The sequence below is a fragment of the Neofelis nebulosa genome, chromosome 4, assembly GCF_028018385.1.
Source record: "Neofelis nebulosa isolate mNeoNeb1 chromosome 4, mNeoNeb1.pri, whole genome shotgun sequence".
NCBI lineage: Eukaryota > Metazoa > Chordata > Mammalia > Carnivora > Felidae > Neofelis > Neofelis nebulosa.
In genome coordinates, this window is record NC_080785.1 from 70,638,797 (window position 1) to 70,657,597 (window position 18,801).

An 18,801-nucleotide genomic window follows, 5' to 3' on the forward strand; every position below is an offset into this window, starting at 1 on the left:
ATCAACAAAGATCAGCAAGAAATGGATAACTAACGCAATATTTAAAAATGATAACAGTATAGTCATCAAAAGGCACCCATTGCTTCTTCCTATCTACACTCCTTCTTCCTACTAAGCAAACTCTCTAACTTTGAAATTACTGGAACATCACAGATGAATGAGGAAGCACATTCAGAGTACCTGATTTCAGCGAGATAGTGTCTAGAAGGGACCAGTTGTAGTAAGTAAATTTTACGGAAGATCAGAAAGGATGTAGAAGAAAAGTGATAGGTCAGTGAGTTGGGATTTTGGTTTTTATCGTATGTATTTTAATTCTGTGGGCTCTCCAAATCCTCCTTTATGTTGAGAAGATGGTAAGGAGAGCCATGGTAAGGGCCATGTCTAACTGATCTCTTATAAAATGGCAGGCTGCCGAAAATACATCCTGTATGAACTACACAGCCTTTGCTCTCAAGCCCCATCTGGCCCCATCACTGCGGAGCATGGCCTAGCTGATGGCATGATATAGCTGGTAGAATGGGCCTTGGTTCCAGTATTGGTTCTACTGCTCATGAGCTGCAGAACCCTTCAAGTACAACAAAGAAGTAACATCTTGGCTCCTTCCCTGTTGTAAGGATCAATGAGATGCTAAAGGGAGAAGCACAAAAAACGTAAATTATTTGAGTTCAGCGCATGGTAACCAAACTGCCCTTATTATTCCCCATCCCCCACAATAGTCATCCACTAACTCATCTATGATTTCCCTGGCTGCCAAGTTACCCCTGGTTTGGTCTCCACTAGCTCAGGCATACTCAATATTATAGCACTTAGGTTTTCTTTTGGTAGCTACTGGTATTACCTGGCTTTTATCCTACTTTCAAGGATATCCACTTAGCAAGGTGTCTCACTATCCCAAAATAAATGGTACTCTCCAATTCATATTCTCTCTATGTCATATTCAAGGGGGTCTTGAGCCCATTCCTGGAAAAACAACTCTGGGTCTTCTGATCATTCACCACAGAGGCAGATCCCAGCAATGAGTCAGTTGAGGAAAAGAGTGTGGGTCTCCGGGGCGAGGGTGGGTAAGTGGGAAGGGGCAGGAGCAGGGGAATTGGTTAGGAAATTTCTCAGTTTGAGTCAAGTAGGAGATCAGTGTCAGAGAAATAAAGTCAAGACACAGAGCTCTAGTTTGGGTCAAAGAGGAAAAGGGACATGTGGGGCAAGAAGAAAAGTCCCACACTTCCAAATAAAACAGCCAACTAGTTTTGCCACCTTATCATCCCCTTTCTTCATATCTCCTCTACATCCTGGTGGTTCCTGCATATTCATATTCCTGCATATTCAAACGAGCTGGCAGCTTTTAAAAATGCCCAGGCTGGACCTCAGACTAATGAAATCAGAATCTCTGTTGGTGGAATGCAGACATCAGTAGTTCTTAGAGGTCCGGGTGATTGCAGTTTCAGATAAGAAGGTGAAAACAGCTCTGATCCATTTCTTCTCTATTCACCAGTCCCCCATGACACATAGCTAGAGATGTTACCTGGCTGAATCCCCTACTAATGCGGCAGGAGGCAATACATGTGCTTTGTGGTAAAAAAGACCTGATTTCAAAATTGGCTTTGCTATTCACAGATACCTGCCCTAGTTTCATGACTTCTCTGAGCTGCGGGTTCTCATCAGGAGAGTAACAGGGCTTTATGACAGTGAATGTAAAGATATAAAGAGTAGATTCTCAATACGTGTTAGTACCTTTTTTTTTTTTTTCATAAATTCAATGTCATGGAGACATTCTCCATGTCCTCAAATTATTGCTTTTTCTCATGTCTTAGGAAAGCTCCCACTCACTTAAAGTCTAATAATTTCAAGGCTGATCTCTCTAGGTATATTTGCTTATTAGCCCAAAGTGATATGGAATTAGTAGGACTCCAGGAGTTATTAAAGACATTGATTTCCTGGATCGCTCTGAGGTGAAATTCAGGTATGATGGTTAATTTTATGTGTCAACTTGGGTAAGCTATGGCACCCAGGTTTTGGTCAAATACAAGTCTAAATGCGGGTATGAAGGTATTTTTAAATGTAATTTACATGTAAATCAATAGACTTTGGGCAAAGTAGATTATCCTCCATAATGTGGGTGGGCCTCATCCAATCAGTTTAAGGCCTTAAGAGCAAAGACCATTTTCCTGAAGAAGTACCAATTCTAAACCTCTGTCTCTGTCTTTATATCTATGTATCTATCTATCTATCTCCTATTGGTTCTATTTCTCTGGACAAGTCTGACTAATAATACAGCAGGGATCCTCAGAAGGGCTTCATAATAATGTTGGCTATGCCCACTTCCTCCTTTTCCTCCACTTCAGAGAGGGATCAAAGCTCTTTCCCGTTCACCTTCCCAAAGTTGGTGATACATTCTACCCCCTACACTTAGGTCAATTTAAGAGAAATAATTTAGGATCAGAAACTAGGTACTGTGATGGTATTTAGCAATTAGGTTTCCTTAAGATTTTGTAAATGCGTCTTTCATGAATATGAAGGGCCATTTATATGAACTACTTGTTTATATCTGAGTAGCACAGTCATGATGTTCAATATCTTAAAATGTGTGTGGTTAAATTCTGTAGCTATCATTTGATACCTAGAATATCAGAGTCCTCACGGTCTTTTGCACATGTCATTTAACCAACTCCAAAGTTTAAAAGTATTAGAATCCTCACTTTTTTCCCAGTGAGAAGGCTGGGCAGAGTTTAGGACCTTCTGGTCACCAGAAGAAGTGAAGATAATAATAGGAATTTGGGGGATAGAAGAGATATTTTAGTCAACATCTTTTGGTCAGATATGGAGAGTACCTCTTTTTTTTTTTTTTTTAATCAGGAGTTTATTTTCTTCTAAAATACACACATTGGATCATTTAAGGGAGAAACTAAAAATGAAATTAAATGTGCACTGGTGAAATCTTCAGTAAATGATCACAAAGTTACCAGGACAGGAAAGAGAGGATGCTCCTTTCAGTCAATACTGGTATTAACTATTGTGTGATAAAATAGTTAATTTTAAAATTCCAGGCAATTCCAAAGACCTAGGAAGTCTGCTTCTTCATTCAGCATTATTAGGTTCCTATTGACCCTTACTACGACGCAATGTTGTGAATAGTAAGCATATTATTAAGTGGTTATCGTCACAGGCTACCTATAGCCAGTTAATATAATAAATTTAAAATATGATAAACATGTACATTGAGCAAAACAATAAAATGTGTTACCTCATGTTTTTAAAAAATCAAGATAAGCCTTTAACAGAATGAAAGTAGCTTAAATGGCACTGTTTTACAAAAATGTGCTTCTGCTTATCCCATAATCCTTTCAGTATTTTCCTGGTAATTCAGCAAACTTCTTAAAACTGAACAAAATTAGGATTTTGTGCTTCTATGTTTACAGAAAGAGCATATCAAACTGACAAATTTGATAATCTTAAAAAAAAAGAAAGAAAAAACTGTTCTTATTTCAAAGGTCCAAAAAATAAGGGTTATTTACTATGCCGACCTAGACTTCTTGTTGTTTTTAAGATAGTAAATTAGAAAAACATGGCCAGAGTTAGAGGTTACTCAATCAGGTTGAAGCTGGGACTTTTATTCCAGCAGCTCCTGTTCCCCAAATTATATCTGATAATGTTCTAAGTCTAAACATATTTTAGTTCAAAATGATACTCAGCTCTTAGATATAAAATGTCACTAAGCTTCCAAATATCAACAGGTTTACCTACCCTCCTCAGCTGGTGTATTTGTATTCAGAGTAATCTGCCACTCAATACCTCTGAATTGTAATATTTGAGGAACTGAAACTTTGAGCTGGTATGTTTGTTTTGTATTTTCCTATGTATAATCACAGGATAGGAACATTAATAAAGGGGTTGGTGTATTGGCCACTGCGGAGGCCTATGATTTAGGTAGAGTCATGGCAACAAAGCAAAGCTGAATGTGTGCAAGTGTAAAATAGATCTCAGCCTGTACTGTGTTGAATAGAAGAGAAGACAAATGTGTCAAAAGACACAAGGAGTAAAATATCCAAAACTGTTTGAAATGATCATTTCTCAAAATTCAATAAAGGTTCATGATAAGTACTCCCCTACACCAACTACAAAAACATTATTATCTGGAAGCAAGATGGCACCTGTAAACTTAAAATTGGCCAAGTTCCTTTGAACTATATCTCAAAGAGAGGAAGAAGCTTGAAATGGTAGTGATCTGAGGATGTCCACGTGGGTTGGCAAGCATATGTTGCTGCTAAGCAGAGGAAGTGGTACACCAGGATTTCTTCATAAGCGTGAGCTCTTTATAAACTCATCCTCATGAGGGCTGTTTTAAATAGAAAGAAAATGACACACAGTCCCCGACTGGGCTTCCTAACTGTTTGGAAAGACTTGCCACTTTCCCCAAACGTTAGGTTACTGTGGGGGAATTTTCCAAAACTGTCAACAATTCCATTTTTATACTGGGTTCTTCCTCTCCACATAAGACAGATGCAAGGCGGCATGAACTATATTTGGTCTTGTAGGAGACGTAAGTTATTTTTACTATGCTGACTCCTACCTGACAGTGAAAGACGTATTCTGGTGTGGTTTTCTTAAACTTCATGTTCCAGACCAAGGCCACTCCATCTGGTTCATGGGGAGCATCTTCATTGTTGTTGTAGGAAGCAACCATCAGCTCGGGGTACTGGATGGAAAAGGTCACAAGGATGAATTATGTCAAATTGCCAACACAAGGAAACTTCCTTATTCCTACAGACACATGTTATATTACATCATTTAAATGACACCGTTTTTAAAATATAATTTATTGTCAGATTGGCTAACATACAGTGTGTACAGTGTGCTCTTGGTTTTGGGGTAGATTCCTAGGATTCATCGCTTGCAAACAACACCCAGTGCTCATCCCAACAAGTGTCCTCCTCAATGCCCATCACCCATTTTCCCCTCCCCCCCCCACCATCGACCCTCAGTTTGTTCTCTGTATTTAAGAGTCTCTTATGGTTTGCCTCCTTCCCTCTGTGTTTGTAACTATTTTTTTACCCTTCCCTTCCCCCATGGTCTTCTGTTAAGTTTCTCAAGTTCCACATAGGAGTGAAAACATATATCTGTCTTTCTCTGACTGACTTATTTCAGTTAGCATCCAGTTCCATCCACGTTACTGCAAATGGCAGGATTTCATTCTTTTTCATTGCCAAGTAGTATTCCATTGTATATATAAACCACATCTTCTTTATCCATTTATCAGTTGATGGACATCAAAGCTCTTTGCATAATTTGACTATTGTTGAAAGCACTGCTATAAACATTGGGGTACATATGCCCCTGTGAATCAGCACTCCTGTATCCCTTAGATAAATTCCTAGTGGCGCTAGTGCTGGGTTGTAGGGTTGTTCTATTTTTAATTTTTTGAGGAACGTCCACACTGTTTTCCAGAGGGGCTGCACCAGTTTGCATTCCCACCAACAGTGCAAGAGGGTTCCCATTTCTCCACATCCTCTCCAGCATCTATAGTCTCCTGATTTGTTCATTTTGGCCACTCTGGCGTGAGGTGGTATCTCAGTGTGGTTTTGATTTGTATTTCCCTGATGAGGAGTGACGTTGAGCACCTTTTCATGTGTCTGTTGGTAAATGGCACTTTTTTTTTTATGTTGTGGCATACTTAATACCAACGACCACTTCAGCCTCTTACAATCTGCCGTCTGCTTCCAGTGTTCCAGGTGTGCTTACCACAGTCACAGATAACTACCAAACTGCACACACATTACTGGATCTCTTTGCATTATCTGACATTTGGGCTGCTCCCTCCTTTCTCTTATATTGTTTTCCATACATCTTTCTCTCCTGATTCTTTTCCTCACCATTATTTTTAATCGCTATAGGTTATCCTTCTAACACCTATATTCCAGTGGGGTGGTGGACTGTTTTCTGCCCTTTTTACAAAACTCTGTCCATACATTCTCCCTGGGTGATCTCATCTACTCCAATGACTTTAATAAGCTTTAAAATGCTGACAATGTTCAAATCTATATCTCTAGCCTTGATTTCTCTCTCAGCTACAGGTCTTTTTCACACTGGAGATTTCTCTGAGCTATCCATAGACACATCAGATACAATGCATACAAAATGCATAAGAATGAGCTTATTGCCTTCTATAAAAACCTCTTACTCTTCTACTGTACTCTCTTTTTGGTGCCTTTCACCTAACATTCACCTAGCTGCCCAAACCAGACACTCCATGTTCATTTTTACTTCCCATTTACTGTGTTTTACTACTTCCTTAAAACCTTTCAAAGGCATATTTTCCTTCCACCCATAAAGGGAGGATCTCCTAAACTAATTTCTTATCTGAATACAAGCTACAGCTGCCTAAATGGCTTCCTTCTTGCAGACTTTCCAGGCCCTACCCTCACCACTCCATTCTCCATCCTTTGTTAATATGACTTTACAAAACATACATTTGGCTAAGTCACTCCTCTGCTTAAAAAACTTTAATGGCTCATCATTACTCTCAAGAGAAAATCCAGGTCATATAGGGTCCTTCATGATCGGTCATTTTCCACCTTCTCTGCTTAATCTCTTACCACCTGCCCTCCCTCCTCAACCCCCACACCCTCATGGACTAGTTCTGGGGTTCATAGGTACAGCCTCTATGCCTAGGAGTTTAATACTCACTCTTACTAGAATACCTCTTACGTGTTGTTTCATTAACTCATTCTTTTAAAAAAAATTATTTTTAACATTTATTTACTTTTGAGAGACAGAGAGTAAGCGGGGGTGGGGCGGATGGTCAGAGAGAGAGGGAGACACAGAATCAAAAGCAGGCTCCAGGCTCTGAGCTGTCAGCACAGAGCCCGACACGGGGCTTAAACCCACGAATCGTGAGACCATGACCTGAGCAAAGTCAGACACTCAATCGATGGAGCCACCCAGGCGCCCCTCTTTTTTTTTTTTTAAGCATTTATTTATTTTGAGAAAGGGAAAGTGCATGAACAGGGGAGGAGCAGAGAGAGAGAGGGAGAGAGAGAGAGAATCCCAAGCAGGTTCCACACTGGCAGTGAGGAGCCTGACGTGGGACACAAAACCATGAACCGTGAGATCATGACTGGAACCAAAACCAAGAGTCAGATGCTTAACTGACTGAGCCGTTCAGGCACTCCTGACATTAATTCATTCTTTAAAATTCAACACATGAATCAAGTCCTTCAAACAATCCTAACTTTCTGCCACCATTCCTCATCTCTCATAGGCTCCCTTAGCATTATTGTGTGTTCCCCCATTAGAGCACTTGTCAAACTGTACTATGGTGTTTTCCCACTTATGTCTCTTACTAGTTTGTAAGCTCTCTGGGTGTAGGGACTTATTTTTATTAACTTTTAAATCTAGTATCTTGTAACCTCTAGCACATAATCAACTTGTGTCAAAATCTGTTGAAATACAGATGCTGTTTTTATTTTAGTGACTCTGTGCTCAGTAGAAAGACATTATATTTAATCCTTTGTTGTCAAATAATGTCAAAATTAAAAGCATAAGTGCAAGAACCACAATGAGTAAAATAATAAGGACTCTAAAGTGAACAGAAATACCTACTTACCCTGTGTGAATTCTGTGCTGTGTGTGCAATTAAACAAGCTGGGGATGAATCTTGTGAGGGGTGTTTATGAGTTAGAATCCATTTCATGAAAATGCCATTCCTACCTGGCATTCCCATAAGGCGGCACCATTAAAAATAGCATCAGGATTATAGCAGATTATATCACTCTTTGCTCATAGATAACTTAATTTTCCATTCTTTCTCACTATTATATATATATATATATGTGTGTGTATGTATATACATACATATATTTATATACATACATATATATGTACACATACATACACATATACATATAGCCACACATACATCTTCTATTAGAAGATGGTCCTTATAACTTTAAACATCAACTTTTTTTCTATCAAAAACAATTAAACCTGAGTCTTCTAGGTGGCTTTATTAATTTTGCAGCAACCTCAGCTTAAGAAAGCTGCAGGAAGTTACAATTGGTTGGTGCGGAGGAAGTATAATCCTACAAGACACACGTATGCAGCCACCAGGGGAAGTAATCATTCTTTATTAGAAAACGTTCCTCAATGGCTGAATCGAAAGCCCAGTAGGAAAGGCCTTTGATTCAAAGCCCATTCAAAGAAACTAATATCCAGATAAACACAGAAGTCTCCAGGTTGTCCATCTGAAGTTTAACTATGTCACATGTGAAAGGCAACTCTATAAACACCAACAGCCCTGCCGCAGTGACCAATGAGCAGCCAGATGTGTCTGCAATAATATCCCACAGCTTCACATCTGGGTCTCATAGTTGGCTCCCACTTGTTTTTTTTTTCTTTTTTCCATTAAAAATAGTTAAAATCATTTGGCTTTAAAGCTTATTTTGAAAATAGGGAGAGTTTTAGTAAAATACCAGTGAAATGCCTTTCATGTAATTTCTATAACTGGCATCACAAATCCCAAAGATACTGATTTAACTCATATCTCATGCAAGCTTTGATGATTTCAAAGTCCCTTCTTATGTGCCTTTTCCCATTGTTTGTTTGAACATGACTAGTCTTATTTTCTTACTCTCAAATGAAAAACAAATATCTGAACAATTATTTAAAACCTGAATGTTAAAATTATGATGTTAAAGGGAATATGAACAACTAGGAAGTTTATAGTTACTCATCAGGCTGGATTATCCAATCTTTATTTTTTTTTTTTTTAATTTTTTTTTTTTCAACATTTTTTATTTATTTTTGGGACAGAGAGAGACAGAGCATGAACGGGGGAGGGGCAGAGAGAGAGGGAGACACAGAATCGGAAACAGGCTCCAGGCTCCGAGCCATCAGCCCAGAGCCTGACGCGGGGCTCGAACTCACGGACCGCGAGATCGTGACCTGGCTGAAGTCGGACGCTTAACCGACTGCGCCACCCAGGCGCCCCTGGATTATCCAATCTTTAACCTAGGAGAATTTTACGTGGAGATTACCAGATCTGTTCTCAAGTTATTTGTTCTTACAGAGAATAAAATCAGACATTTATCAGAGAAGAAGGAACCAATATGTTTTCAGGCCCATTACGTGTCAGACGCTGAGCCGGGTGATACATTTACTCATTGGCTCCTTGCCATCCCCAAGAGCAGAGGTGGTTTTACCAGCCTTACAGATGAAGAAGCCGAGGGTCTTAGAGTAAGTAACTCATTGTGAGTTATGTTGCTAATAAATGAAGATGTGAGAGCCTTACTTGAAGTCTGTTTGGCTTCAAAGGCCATGTCCCTTCTAGTCCACCGTGACGTGTCCAGTGCCTCCTACGTATATGTAATTCACTGCACCAGGTGAAATGTGCGACAAGAATGTCAACAATAACATGCTTAGCTCTATAGAAGCTCACCCTTACGTAGAGGGAGGAAAGGTAAGACACATGTATGAATAACTACAATGCAAACGTAAAGGCAGAGCATGATAATGTGCTACGGTGGAAGTATAGAAAAGGTTCCTTGGAAGTACAGAGGAGGAAAGAACCACCTTAGTTGGGATAGGATGTGGCAGGGAAAGAAACTGGAAAAGACTTCTAAGAAGAAAGGATCCATGCATTGGGCCTTATCAATGGGTAGATTATTAGGAGAGAAGAGAGAAGGGAATGTGGGCAAGGGTACAAATATGAGTGCAGGAGATGTATCTTGGTCATCTGCCTGGTTCACAATAATTCTCCCATTTTTGGAGATTCCCTCAGTACATAGGTATTTAACTTCTCAGGGACAATTACTTCATTGCAGGGTTGATACTTGACCCAGCACAGATCACATCCCCTGAACTGGCTATGGTAAATTTTGAACTGAGACACAGAACCTGTGGGCTGGCATATGAGTCAGGTTATGACAGCATCCTATTGGTGAGGTCCCTCAAGCAGCCTGGATCTCTACTCTTCCCGAATCCCAGTTCTTCTTTTCTGTGGATTTCCTAAGTGCATGGGTACCTCTCTAGTAAATCACCCGTTTTGCTTACGCTAACCAGAGGTGAAATTTTCTTAACTAATGCAGCATGGAGCATATTCAGGAGGCTTCAGGTTGTTGCATTTGGCTTGGAGGTAGGTTACATGAGGATGTAAACAAGCAGAAAGAGCTGGAAATGTGTCTGGGCATCCTCATAGATGTTGCCAAGTACAGGCTGATGATTTTAGACTTTACTTTGGGGACACGAGGAGTTATATTCAGCAACTACTAATACTACTGCCACTACTACTTTCACTGGCCACATTTATTGAGAACTTTTCATGTACCAGATGCTTTTTAAGTCCTACTGCTTTAAGTACATTAACTCATGTAATAGTCAGCATATGAGCGAGGTATTTATACCATCATCTTATGAATGAGGAAGCTAAAAGTAAAGAGAAGCCAGGCAACTTGCTCAAGGTGATACTGAGAGTTTATAAGTAATCTTTACAAATATTAATCTGGTCAAAGTGCTTATAATGGCTCAACAGTATACAGACTGGAGGTAGAAAGACCAGTTAGGAAGCCACTTCCTAAGATAAGCAAGAAGTAGAGGGCATGGCATAAAGTCAGTGTCAAATCCACCTGCTAGTGGACTTGAGCTGGTATCCATGGGAGTCTTCTTGCTACTATAAATTTGATTGGATGTGGAAACTAAATGAACTATCAAAGATTACTCAGGTTTGTACCCTGGATAGCTGCAAGGTTGGAGGATGCATTTTACATGGGAGAGGAGTATATATGGTAGGAGTAAGGTCATGGATGTGGTTTTGTACAAGCCTGGAAAAGCTATCATGCGGTATGTGGACAGTATTATTGGCTCACACTGTTCAGCAATGGTCAGTGAACGACAGGGCTGACAGAATTGCCCGAGTGTCACTGTTTCTTCCAGGGAATGATGTTTGGTGGATATTTACAAATGTTATAAAGTTAAAGTGTTCTTGCTCCAGAAGCCCAGAAGATCAAAGCAAAGCCGTGCGGAAACCTTACGGTTTCTTCCTTGTTCTCCCCTCTGTTCCACTCAGGTAAACACCCTAGACATACAGGCCACTATTAGACTCTGAGACTGTTTCTCTTGCTCTTCTTTCTTAACATTACTGAATTGCATCCAGAATCATTTAGAAGAGTCTGCATCCCGTAACCATATAAACCTGGTCCTTGGAACCCCATAAAAATCTTATGATGTAGGAGCCGAGGATTCCAATTCCTTTTTCTCATGCTCCACATAAAACATGCTTTTCAGAAATGCAAACCTCTCCTCTACAGTGTAGGTGAGTAGGTTATACAAAAATGGTGAAAAGTACATGTGATCTCTCCATGGTAGAGTTTTTGCTCTTTACAGTTTCAGTTCTTGCAAAAGACGATCACACAGACCCCCATGTGGAAATAAATCCTTCCACGGCCAATACGGCCATCACATGCTGCGGCCATGCAGGGCCCAGCCCCGCTGATGCTCTCTCCGCCAACTCCTCAGGGAGCATTACCAACCGGCCCCGGGGAACACGGTAGAAGTCACCTTTGAGGAATGTGTCAGATAAGGTTCCTGTGTAATTTCCAGACTCAGAACAAGTGAACAAGCCGAGCTAAGTGTTTCCTCAGGCTTGGATCCGATTTCTGTGCATACACCCGAGCGTGCTCACAGACCACCCACACGCTGGCGGGAAGTGGCTGGGCCAGCCCTGCTTATATTAGTCTCTGCACGATCATGCACTGTGTGCTCTGTTGTTTGCATGTAAAAGGAGGTTCAAGAGGAGAGAACACCAGCCCACTTGGTGGTTGATGACAGTCCAGTTGTGAGGGATTACACTCCTCTTCAGTTCTCCTGTTCTCCAGTAGGATTAAATGGGGCTCTTTACATCATCTGTTTCACAGCTCTGCCTAGAACACACTCTCCTCCCTTCCATTGGTCTAAATCCTAGTCTCCCAGAGAGATCCTGCACTTGCTATCTGCCCCATATCATTCAGCACTTATAACCTCTCTTGGTTCCAGATTCAAAAGTCCTTTGTGAAAGGCAGTGGTAAAGAGAATAGCCCTGAAGTGCAAAGGACTTGAGTTCAAATCCCTACACTACCACATCCTGACTGAGTGACTCTTAGCAAGTTACTTAGCTTCTCTGAGCCTCAATTTCTTCAGTTGCAAAATGGAAATAGTAATGACTGCCTCATCTGAGTTATGAGGCTGAAATAAGGTAATGCCTTCAGAGCAGCCGGCATAGTGTTTAGCACATAAGAAACACAAATTAAAAGTTAGCCATGATTTAAAAAAAAAAAAGCTAGCCATGATTATTATTCCCAATAAAAACATACCCTATAAGAAAACAGAAACTGTGTTGCACATCCGTGCCCAGAACTTATTCCTATTTTCCTCATTGCCATTATGTCATTGTCATTGCAGGAAGGAACATAGCATGGTTGTTACAAACGTGGGCTCAGAGGTCAGACCACCTGGGTTCAAACTCTGGCCACCTCACAACTAGGCTGTGTGCACATTATTTAACTGCTCAGTGCTGGGTAATTTGTCAAGTAGTTGAGTTGGCTCTTCAGCAAAGTGACTTTTGATAAATTTGCCTACTTTCACTCTGAATACCACACTAAGGAGCATAGGATTTTCTCTTAGAGGCAACAGGGAGTTTTAATCCAGGGAGTGGCGTGATCAGATTTGCATTTTAGGAAGATTATTTGGCTAGGGGTCCAGAGGGAAAACCATAGATGAACAGGCACGGATGTAGAAAGACCACTTAGAAGGTTAGCATTATCACAGATGTAAGGTGATGCATATGAGTGGAGACAGTCTATCTTGATGACAGACTGGGTCTGGAAGATTAAGGGGGGAAAGTTGCTAATGTTAATGATGAAAGTTCTGCTTTAGGCCCTTGGGTATATTGTGATGTCTTTAACTTAAAGAGAATGCAGGAGGAAAAAAATTCAGATATGTGAAAATAATGAATTAGTGATTACAGATTCTAGGAGACACCTGAGTGGATCTGTCTGGTGTGTAAAGTGGAATTTAGGAGGGGGACGGGTGGGAGATATCAATAGGCTACCATGTAGTGCTTGAATCCACAGAAGTGGAAGAGGTCTCCACCAGACAGCATATTGGGAGGAAAAGGAGAGGCTGGGGGCATGGCCACGAGGACCACAGCAGTGTATGAGAAAAAGAAGTTTTGGGGAAGTCTGAGAACGAGCAGAGAGTAATGTTGTGGAACTCAGTGGAAGGATATTGTTCTTAGAATACGAGGAAGTCAACTAAGCTGGCTGACAGAGAAGTCAGGGCAGATGAGGGCTTAAAATAGCCCACAGGATTTGATGGATAGGAAATCCCTGGTGACCTTAATGATAGCAGTTTTACAGACAAGATGGCCTGGCTCCTTGTCTGGTACCTAACACATAGTAAGAACTCAATGCATATGGATGACAGGGTGCAAAATTTAAACTGAAAGTTTAGTAAAATGGGAAAGAAAACCAAGAGGCATAGAAGAAGATTGTAGGTTGGTGAACACATCAAAAGTAACGGAGAAAATCTCTCATTTTTAAAATACAAATGCCATGAGGACACAGTCCAGTTTGTCTCATCCCAACAATAATTCTTACCTGCAGGGACCAGTCCATGCAAGTGACTACTCGGTGCTTGGACCAATGCTCATCGTAGAATTGACGATTGAAAGAAAGGTTGGCTCCAGCTTGGACATCCCTAGGAGGGTTTAAACATCAAAGACAAATGTGATGCTTCAGAAAGGGGCTTTATCTCTGCTGCTCATATGGAAAGAATGAAATGGCAAGAGCATGGCACTCGCTGAGGCCAAAGCATCAATTTACATAGCAAGCGCTGATCATAAATAAATGAACTAACAGTGGTGTCCTTTGTGAAAAGTTTTCTCTAGCCTGGCCCAGGAAAGGTTTCCATGTGTTGTTTTAAACCTGGTATGAAATGTCAAATAATTATTTGGCTCTCACCTTGGCCAGTCCCGAAAGCCTTCTCTTCCTCCTAATAAGTTCTATCTTGAAGCAGAGTTTACTAGAAATCTCCCAGGTATCAGGGGAGCAGAGCCCACTTGCAGATTCTTTGATATCAATACCACCTCATCTAGCCTTAGACCAGAGATGATATGCATGTTTCTATTTACCTGTAATATCTGACTGGTTGTAGAGTTGCCTCCCTGCTCAATAGCAAGTGGTAAGTTTTATCATGAGACAGGCATAGTGGAGAGTGGGGGATTCACCAAAAGTAGTAGATGCTTAACATAGACCAAAACATTATCTGGGCCCAGGAATACATTTTGGCCAGTGTTTGCTTGGCTGATACTCAACTGGCCACAAAACCTCCTTTGCAGAACCCTGCACTGGTCATGCATTTGCTCCACAAGACTGAGTGCAAATTGAGTAATGCTGTTTCTGTGCCAGTAGCTTTTGGACCTGCACAAAAAGCTACCTATATTTCTTTAGCATCAGTTCAAAAATTCCTCCACACTCACTTTCTTCTGTTCATTTGCTTCATCCCACTGCCTTGCACCCTGTATCACTTGTCTTATACAGCTCTTGTTCAGATGGTGACTTGGCTCCAGACTATTTACTTGGGCTCCAAATTGGCTGACTTAGGACTCTTTTTTCCTGCTAACCCTTCTTCAACTCCACCACTGCAAACTCAGGCAAGAGGTACGCACACCCAAGTAACTGCCAGGCACCCAAAAGGAAACAGGACACAGAAAATCAACTGAGCCACAGAATAATGGCTTTTTCAAAGAACAAAAGCATCTCATAATGTGTATATGCAAACTATTAGTGCCTCTTTGGAGTAGTCTAATGATGCTGTCAACTGCTTAGAATATTTTCAGAACCTCCTTTTGAAACTGCTTTTGGAGCCTCTGTTACATTCCCTTAAGCATCCTCAATGCTGATACACTGTTCTTTGAGAATGTATTTGAATTCTAGAAACAGCAAAAAGCCAAGTCTGATGACTAAGGCAGGTGATCTCAACTTTTCATATTGTTGTTGGCCAAAAGAAATCAGTGGCTAGATTTATTTCTTATAAATTCTTATAAAGTTGTTAATAAACCTGGCTAGATTTATTTCTTATAAAGCTCATAAAGTACCTTCCAGTATACCCATGGTGATGGTTGACGGCCGCTGCCTTTCACATTACATAGGCTACGGTCTCAGAGAAAGTCATTTGGAGGATCATTTGCTTTTATTGATTAGTTTTAGATATATCCCTGCACAGGTGTTTCCTATAAGACATATACACATATACTCATGGTATCAAAAAGAAGGGTTGCAGTCTCTCTTAGCTGTTCCCCACATCAGTGAAGGGCTCCCATATCTCATGTTTATTTTGTTCAGCTTCCTGTTTGCTTAGACATCAAAAATAGATCTTCTGGATACAACACAAATCTCCTTTGCTGCTTATAAGAATGTTTTCTCAAAGGACAATGTACGTGACTCTGCCAGTCTCTATCACCTGGACTGTTCCCCAGATATCAAGTTCAAAAGCATTTCACGGAAGCACATGATAATTACAGGGAAACTCTAAGCCAGAAGTTATAACCAAAGCCCTTAGTCAAAGCTGTTCAGCATTATCAACCCTGGAATTTCATCCTCCTCTGATTTGTTTGGTTTGAGATTTGCCTAGTCAATACATAAGTGAATTTAGAATCAACAATAATTTATCGCAGTATTTTTTTTTTAAAAGAACATGCATACAAGAAACTAACCCATCTTTTTCCTCTAATTCTCGACCGCTGTAGTCAAAGAAGATGTCAGAGTCTTCTGCTAGTGCTCTTTCAATTACCCGTATTGTCCGATCAAAAAAGATGAGAAATTCCTCTGAATGAAGGATCTGCTGTTTTTCTTCCTCTGTCAGCTCCCGTGGAGGGGCTTTTTAAGTAAAAGAGATTGTTAGGAAAGAAGAAAAGGACAATTAAAACATTTCAAGAGGAATCCAACTCTTGAAAGAGACTATTTACCAGAAAAGTGATCAGACAGTGAAATAAACCATTGTTAATATTGATTCTAAATAACTCCTAAATTCACACCGAAGGTTTTTATAGATGTTTCCCCTGATAATTACAAAAAAGATTTCATATCTGGACTAATTACTACTTTGAAGAGTTGAAAAATGAAAATGAAATATGAAAATGAAATGAAAATGAAAAATGAAAAATGAAAATGAAAATAAATTGGTGTTTTTAGCAATCAATTCTGAACGTTACTTTCTTTAAAACAGAACTTGAAAAACAGCTCAAAGAGTACATAATAGAAAAATCTGTAAAACTAAACATATTGCATACTACTATAAAGCTGCACATGTGAAATCACTAAGAAGTATCTATAATATCATCTGGGTAGCATCTTTCCTCTCTCTACTAGATACATTCATTCTATTTTAGATGGTTAGTTGCTAAGGCCGGCTGACTGTTATATAGGTTCCATTCAAAAACTGAAACATGACCTTCCAAACCTGCTTTCACCTGAGATACCTTCTGCTTCTTTTAAAAAAAATGTTTTTAAAACATTTATTTATTATTGAGAGACAGAGAGTGAGTAGAGGAGGGGCAGAGAGAGAGACAGACACAGAATCTGAAGCAGGTTCCAGGCTCTGAGCTGTCAGCACAGAGCCCAACGCAGGGCTCGAACTCACAAACCGCGAGATCATGACCTGAGCCGAAGTCAGATGCTTAACCGACTGAGCGACCCAGGCTCCCCGATACCTTCTGCTTCTAAACAAACGTGGAACAAATAAACACTTCTAGAAGACACCTCAAAATAATTTTTATGCCTTTCTTTTCTAGCATGATTAATCTTACTGAACTAAATTTGAAGACATAAAATGAGAAAAAAGAGATTAAATAATTAGCAGTATGTCACAGTGTCTGAAAGTCAGCTAACCTCAGAGTCATGATTAGGTAACACAGACTGTTCCTTCAGTGGCAAGGTTTACATAAAATGATAGAGAAAGGATTAGGAACTCCCCCAGACCGAAAAGCCCTCAGAGGTAGAAACTGTCAGCTGAACCTCTGTGGTTCTTTAGAAACCCCAGTTCAACAACCTTGCAGAAAGCACTCAATACATGTTTGATGGCTTACTTTCTGTAGGACCAGACAGTCCTGGAATTTAAGTGACAGGAGGAGGGTAGTGCAATGTAATCAGTGTTGAGTTCCTAGAGGAGTCTCTCACCCACAGTCTTGCCCAACACTTCCGCTACCATCCCCATAACCATTTCTACCTGACCACTGGCTCAGAAAATCATGTAGGTGCAGTCAGCAGTAGCAGGTTTTATGCAACTTTTATTTGTTTCAATTACTAGCACCCCGAAGCCATTGTCCTGTGAAATCTGAACTGTCTGGAAGCCCTCCTGTAGACCCAAGGATCTCAAGCCTTTGATGTTCATAGTGTCTTCCCCCTTCCCACCTTCCCGTCCCTGACCCAGACCACAATGCAGGGCATCTGGCAGGTCTCCAGAATCTGTATATTTACAAGAAACTAGAATTATTATAATGCAGTTGGTTCACACCTTGAAAAATGCTCTCCGGACAATACTATAACGAAACATGATTCACCTATTAGAACAGACGATCATTTCACAAAACAGTTTACCCTGAGGTTTCTAGTAGCCCTGCATATAGTTAGATATATTTCTTTGCTGCTGAAGCCTCCAGGGCCCTTAATATGCCAATGTGTATTGGGACTCTCCAGGAACCTCCATCAATACCTGCTGAGCAGAGTTGCCCACACACTAGTTTGTGAAACGGTGAAACTGGCAATGCGTGGCTGTCAATAACAAGGACTCTACAAAACCAACCTGGAATCCAACATTGACTCTGCCCTTTGCTAACTTTGATTTTTTAATCAATTAAAGCTCTCGGAGTAGCAGTTTTATCTATAAAATGAGGTAATGATACCAAAACTTTAAGTCAAGCATTCAGTAACTGGTAATTGAGTAGTAATTTATTAGCCTACTTTCTAAAACTCCCATAAATGAGGCATTTGGATTTTTCACTCTTATGTAAGTTCAAGAAAATACTAAAACTACTAAATGTAACCAGGCAAAAGGAAAAAAAAAACCCAAAAAACTTTAGGTTCATGTTGTTTCGATAGTACTGCCACATAAATAAATAAACTTCACTAAACAAGGATACTATAGGGTCAAGAAGAATGTCTTATTCTAAAAGTCCATGTTCATATCTTAGTTACTATTGATGTATGACTTGAGACCCATCTGAAATTAAGCAGAGAAATGGTCATTTGTTTCTCCTTATCCTTTTTAAAAATAATATTAAAAGTATATAACCTACTCTCTGTTTATCTTTTTGAGTTACTTCTATTTCACCTGTATCTTTCCTTACAGGTCTATTACCTTGAATAAAAAGTAGTATCTGTGTAATTTTCTGTAATTTTTTCTTCCCTGTAGCTTATTGTCACTTTGATCTCAGCTTTCAAGACATACAACTTCTTCTCTAAGAGAAACATAAATGGCTGATCAAAGTGTATTTGCAGAGGCCAAGTTCAGGTAGGTGAAGCAGTAACCTCTCCAGATATTATGTTTGACAATACAATATTTGGCTTGAAATTAAATTGCTACTGAAGCAAAACAAAGGATATATTTTATATTAAGCTTTGATGTCTAACAGGGATCAAATGACATGACTTGTTAGCATAAAATAATAAGATGCATGTACAGACAAGTACTTTTTGAAAGTCATAAACAATATTCAACTTAGGAATTAAATAGGGCTATAGTTATTTTTGATAAAAAAAATCCCAAACCTCCCATATTTAA

At 39.9% G+C, this 18,801-nt stretch overlaps 1 protein-coding gene across 5 annotated transcripts in view; it reads right to left on the minus strand.

Annotated features, from left to right (window-relative positions):
• DYNC1I1 (dynein cytoplasmic 1 intermediate chain 1) overlaps nt 1-18,801 on the minus strand; it is a 314,344-nt gene that overhangs the window by 102,953 nt on the left and 192,590 nt on the right. For all 5 annotated transcript variants that reach the window (XM_058725021.1, XM_058725023.1, XM_058725020.1 and 2 more), the window contains 3 exons: nt 15,737-15,899; nt 13,620-13,719; nt 4,565-4,690 (listed from right to left, as the gene is read on the minus strand). In XM_058725021.1, coding sequence (XP_058581004.1) covers nt 4,565-4,690; nt 13,620-13,719; nt 15,737-15,899 — 389 coding nt within the window. The remainder of the gene's footprint in view (nt 1-4,564; nt 4,691-13,619; nt 13,720-15,736; nt 15,900-18,801) is intronic.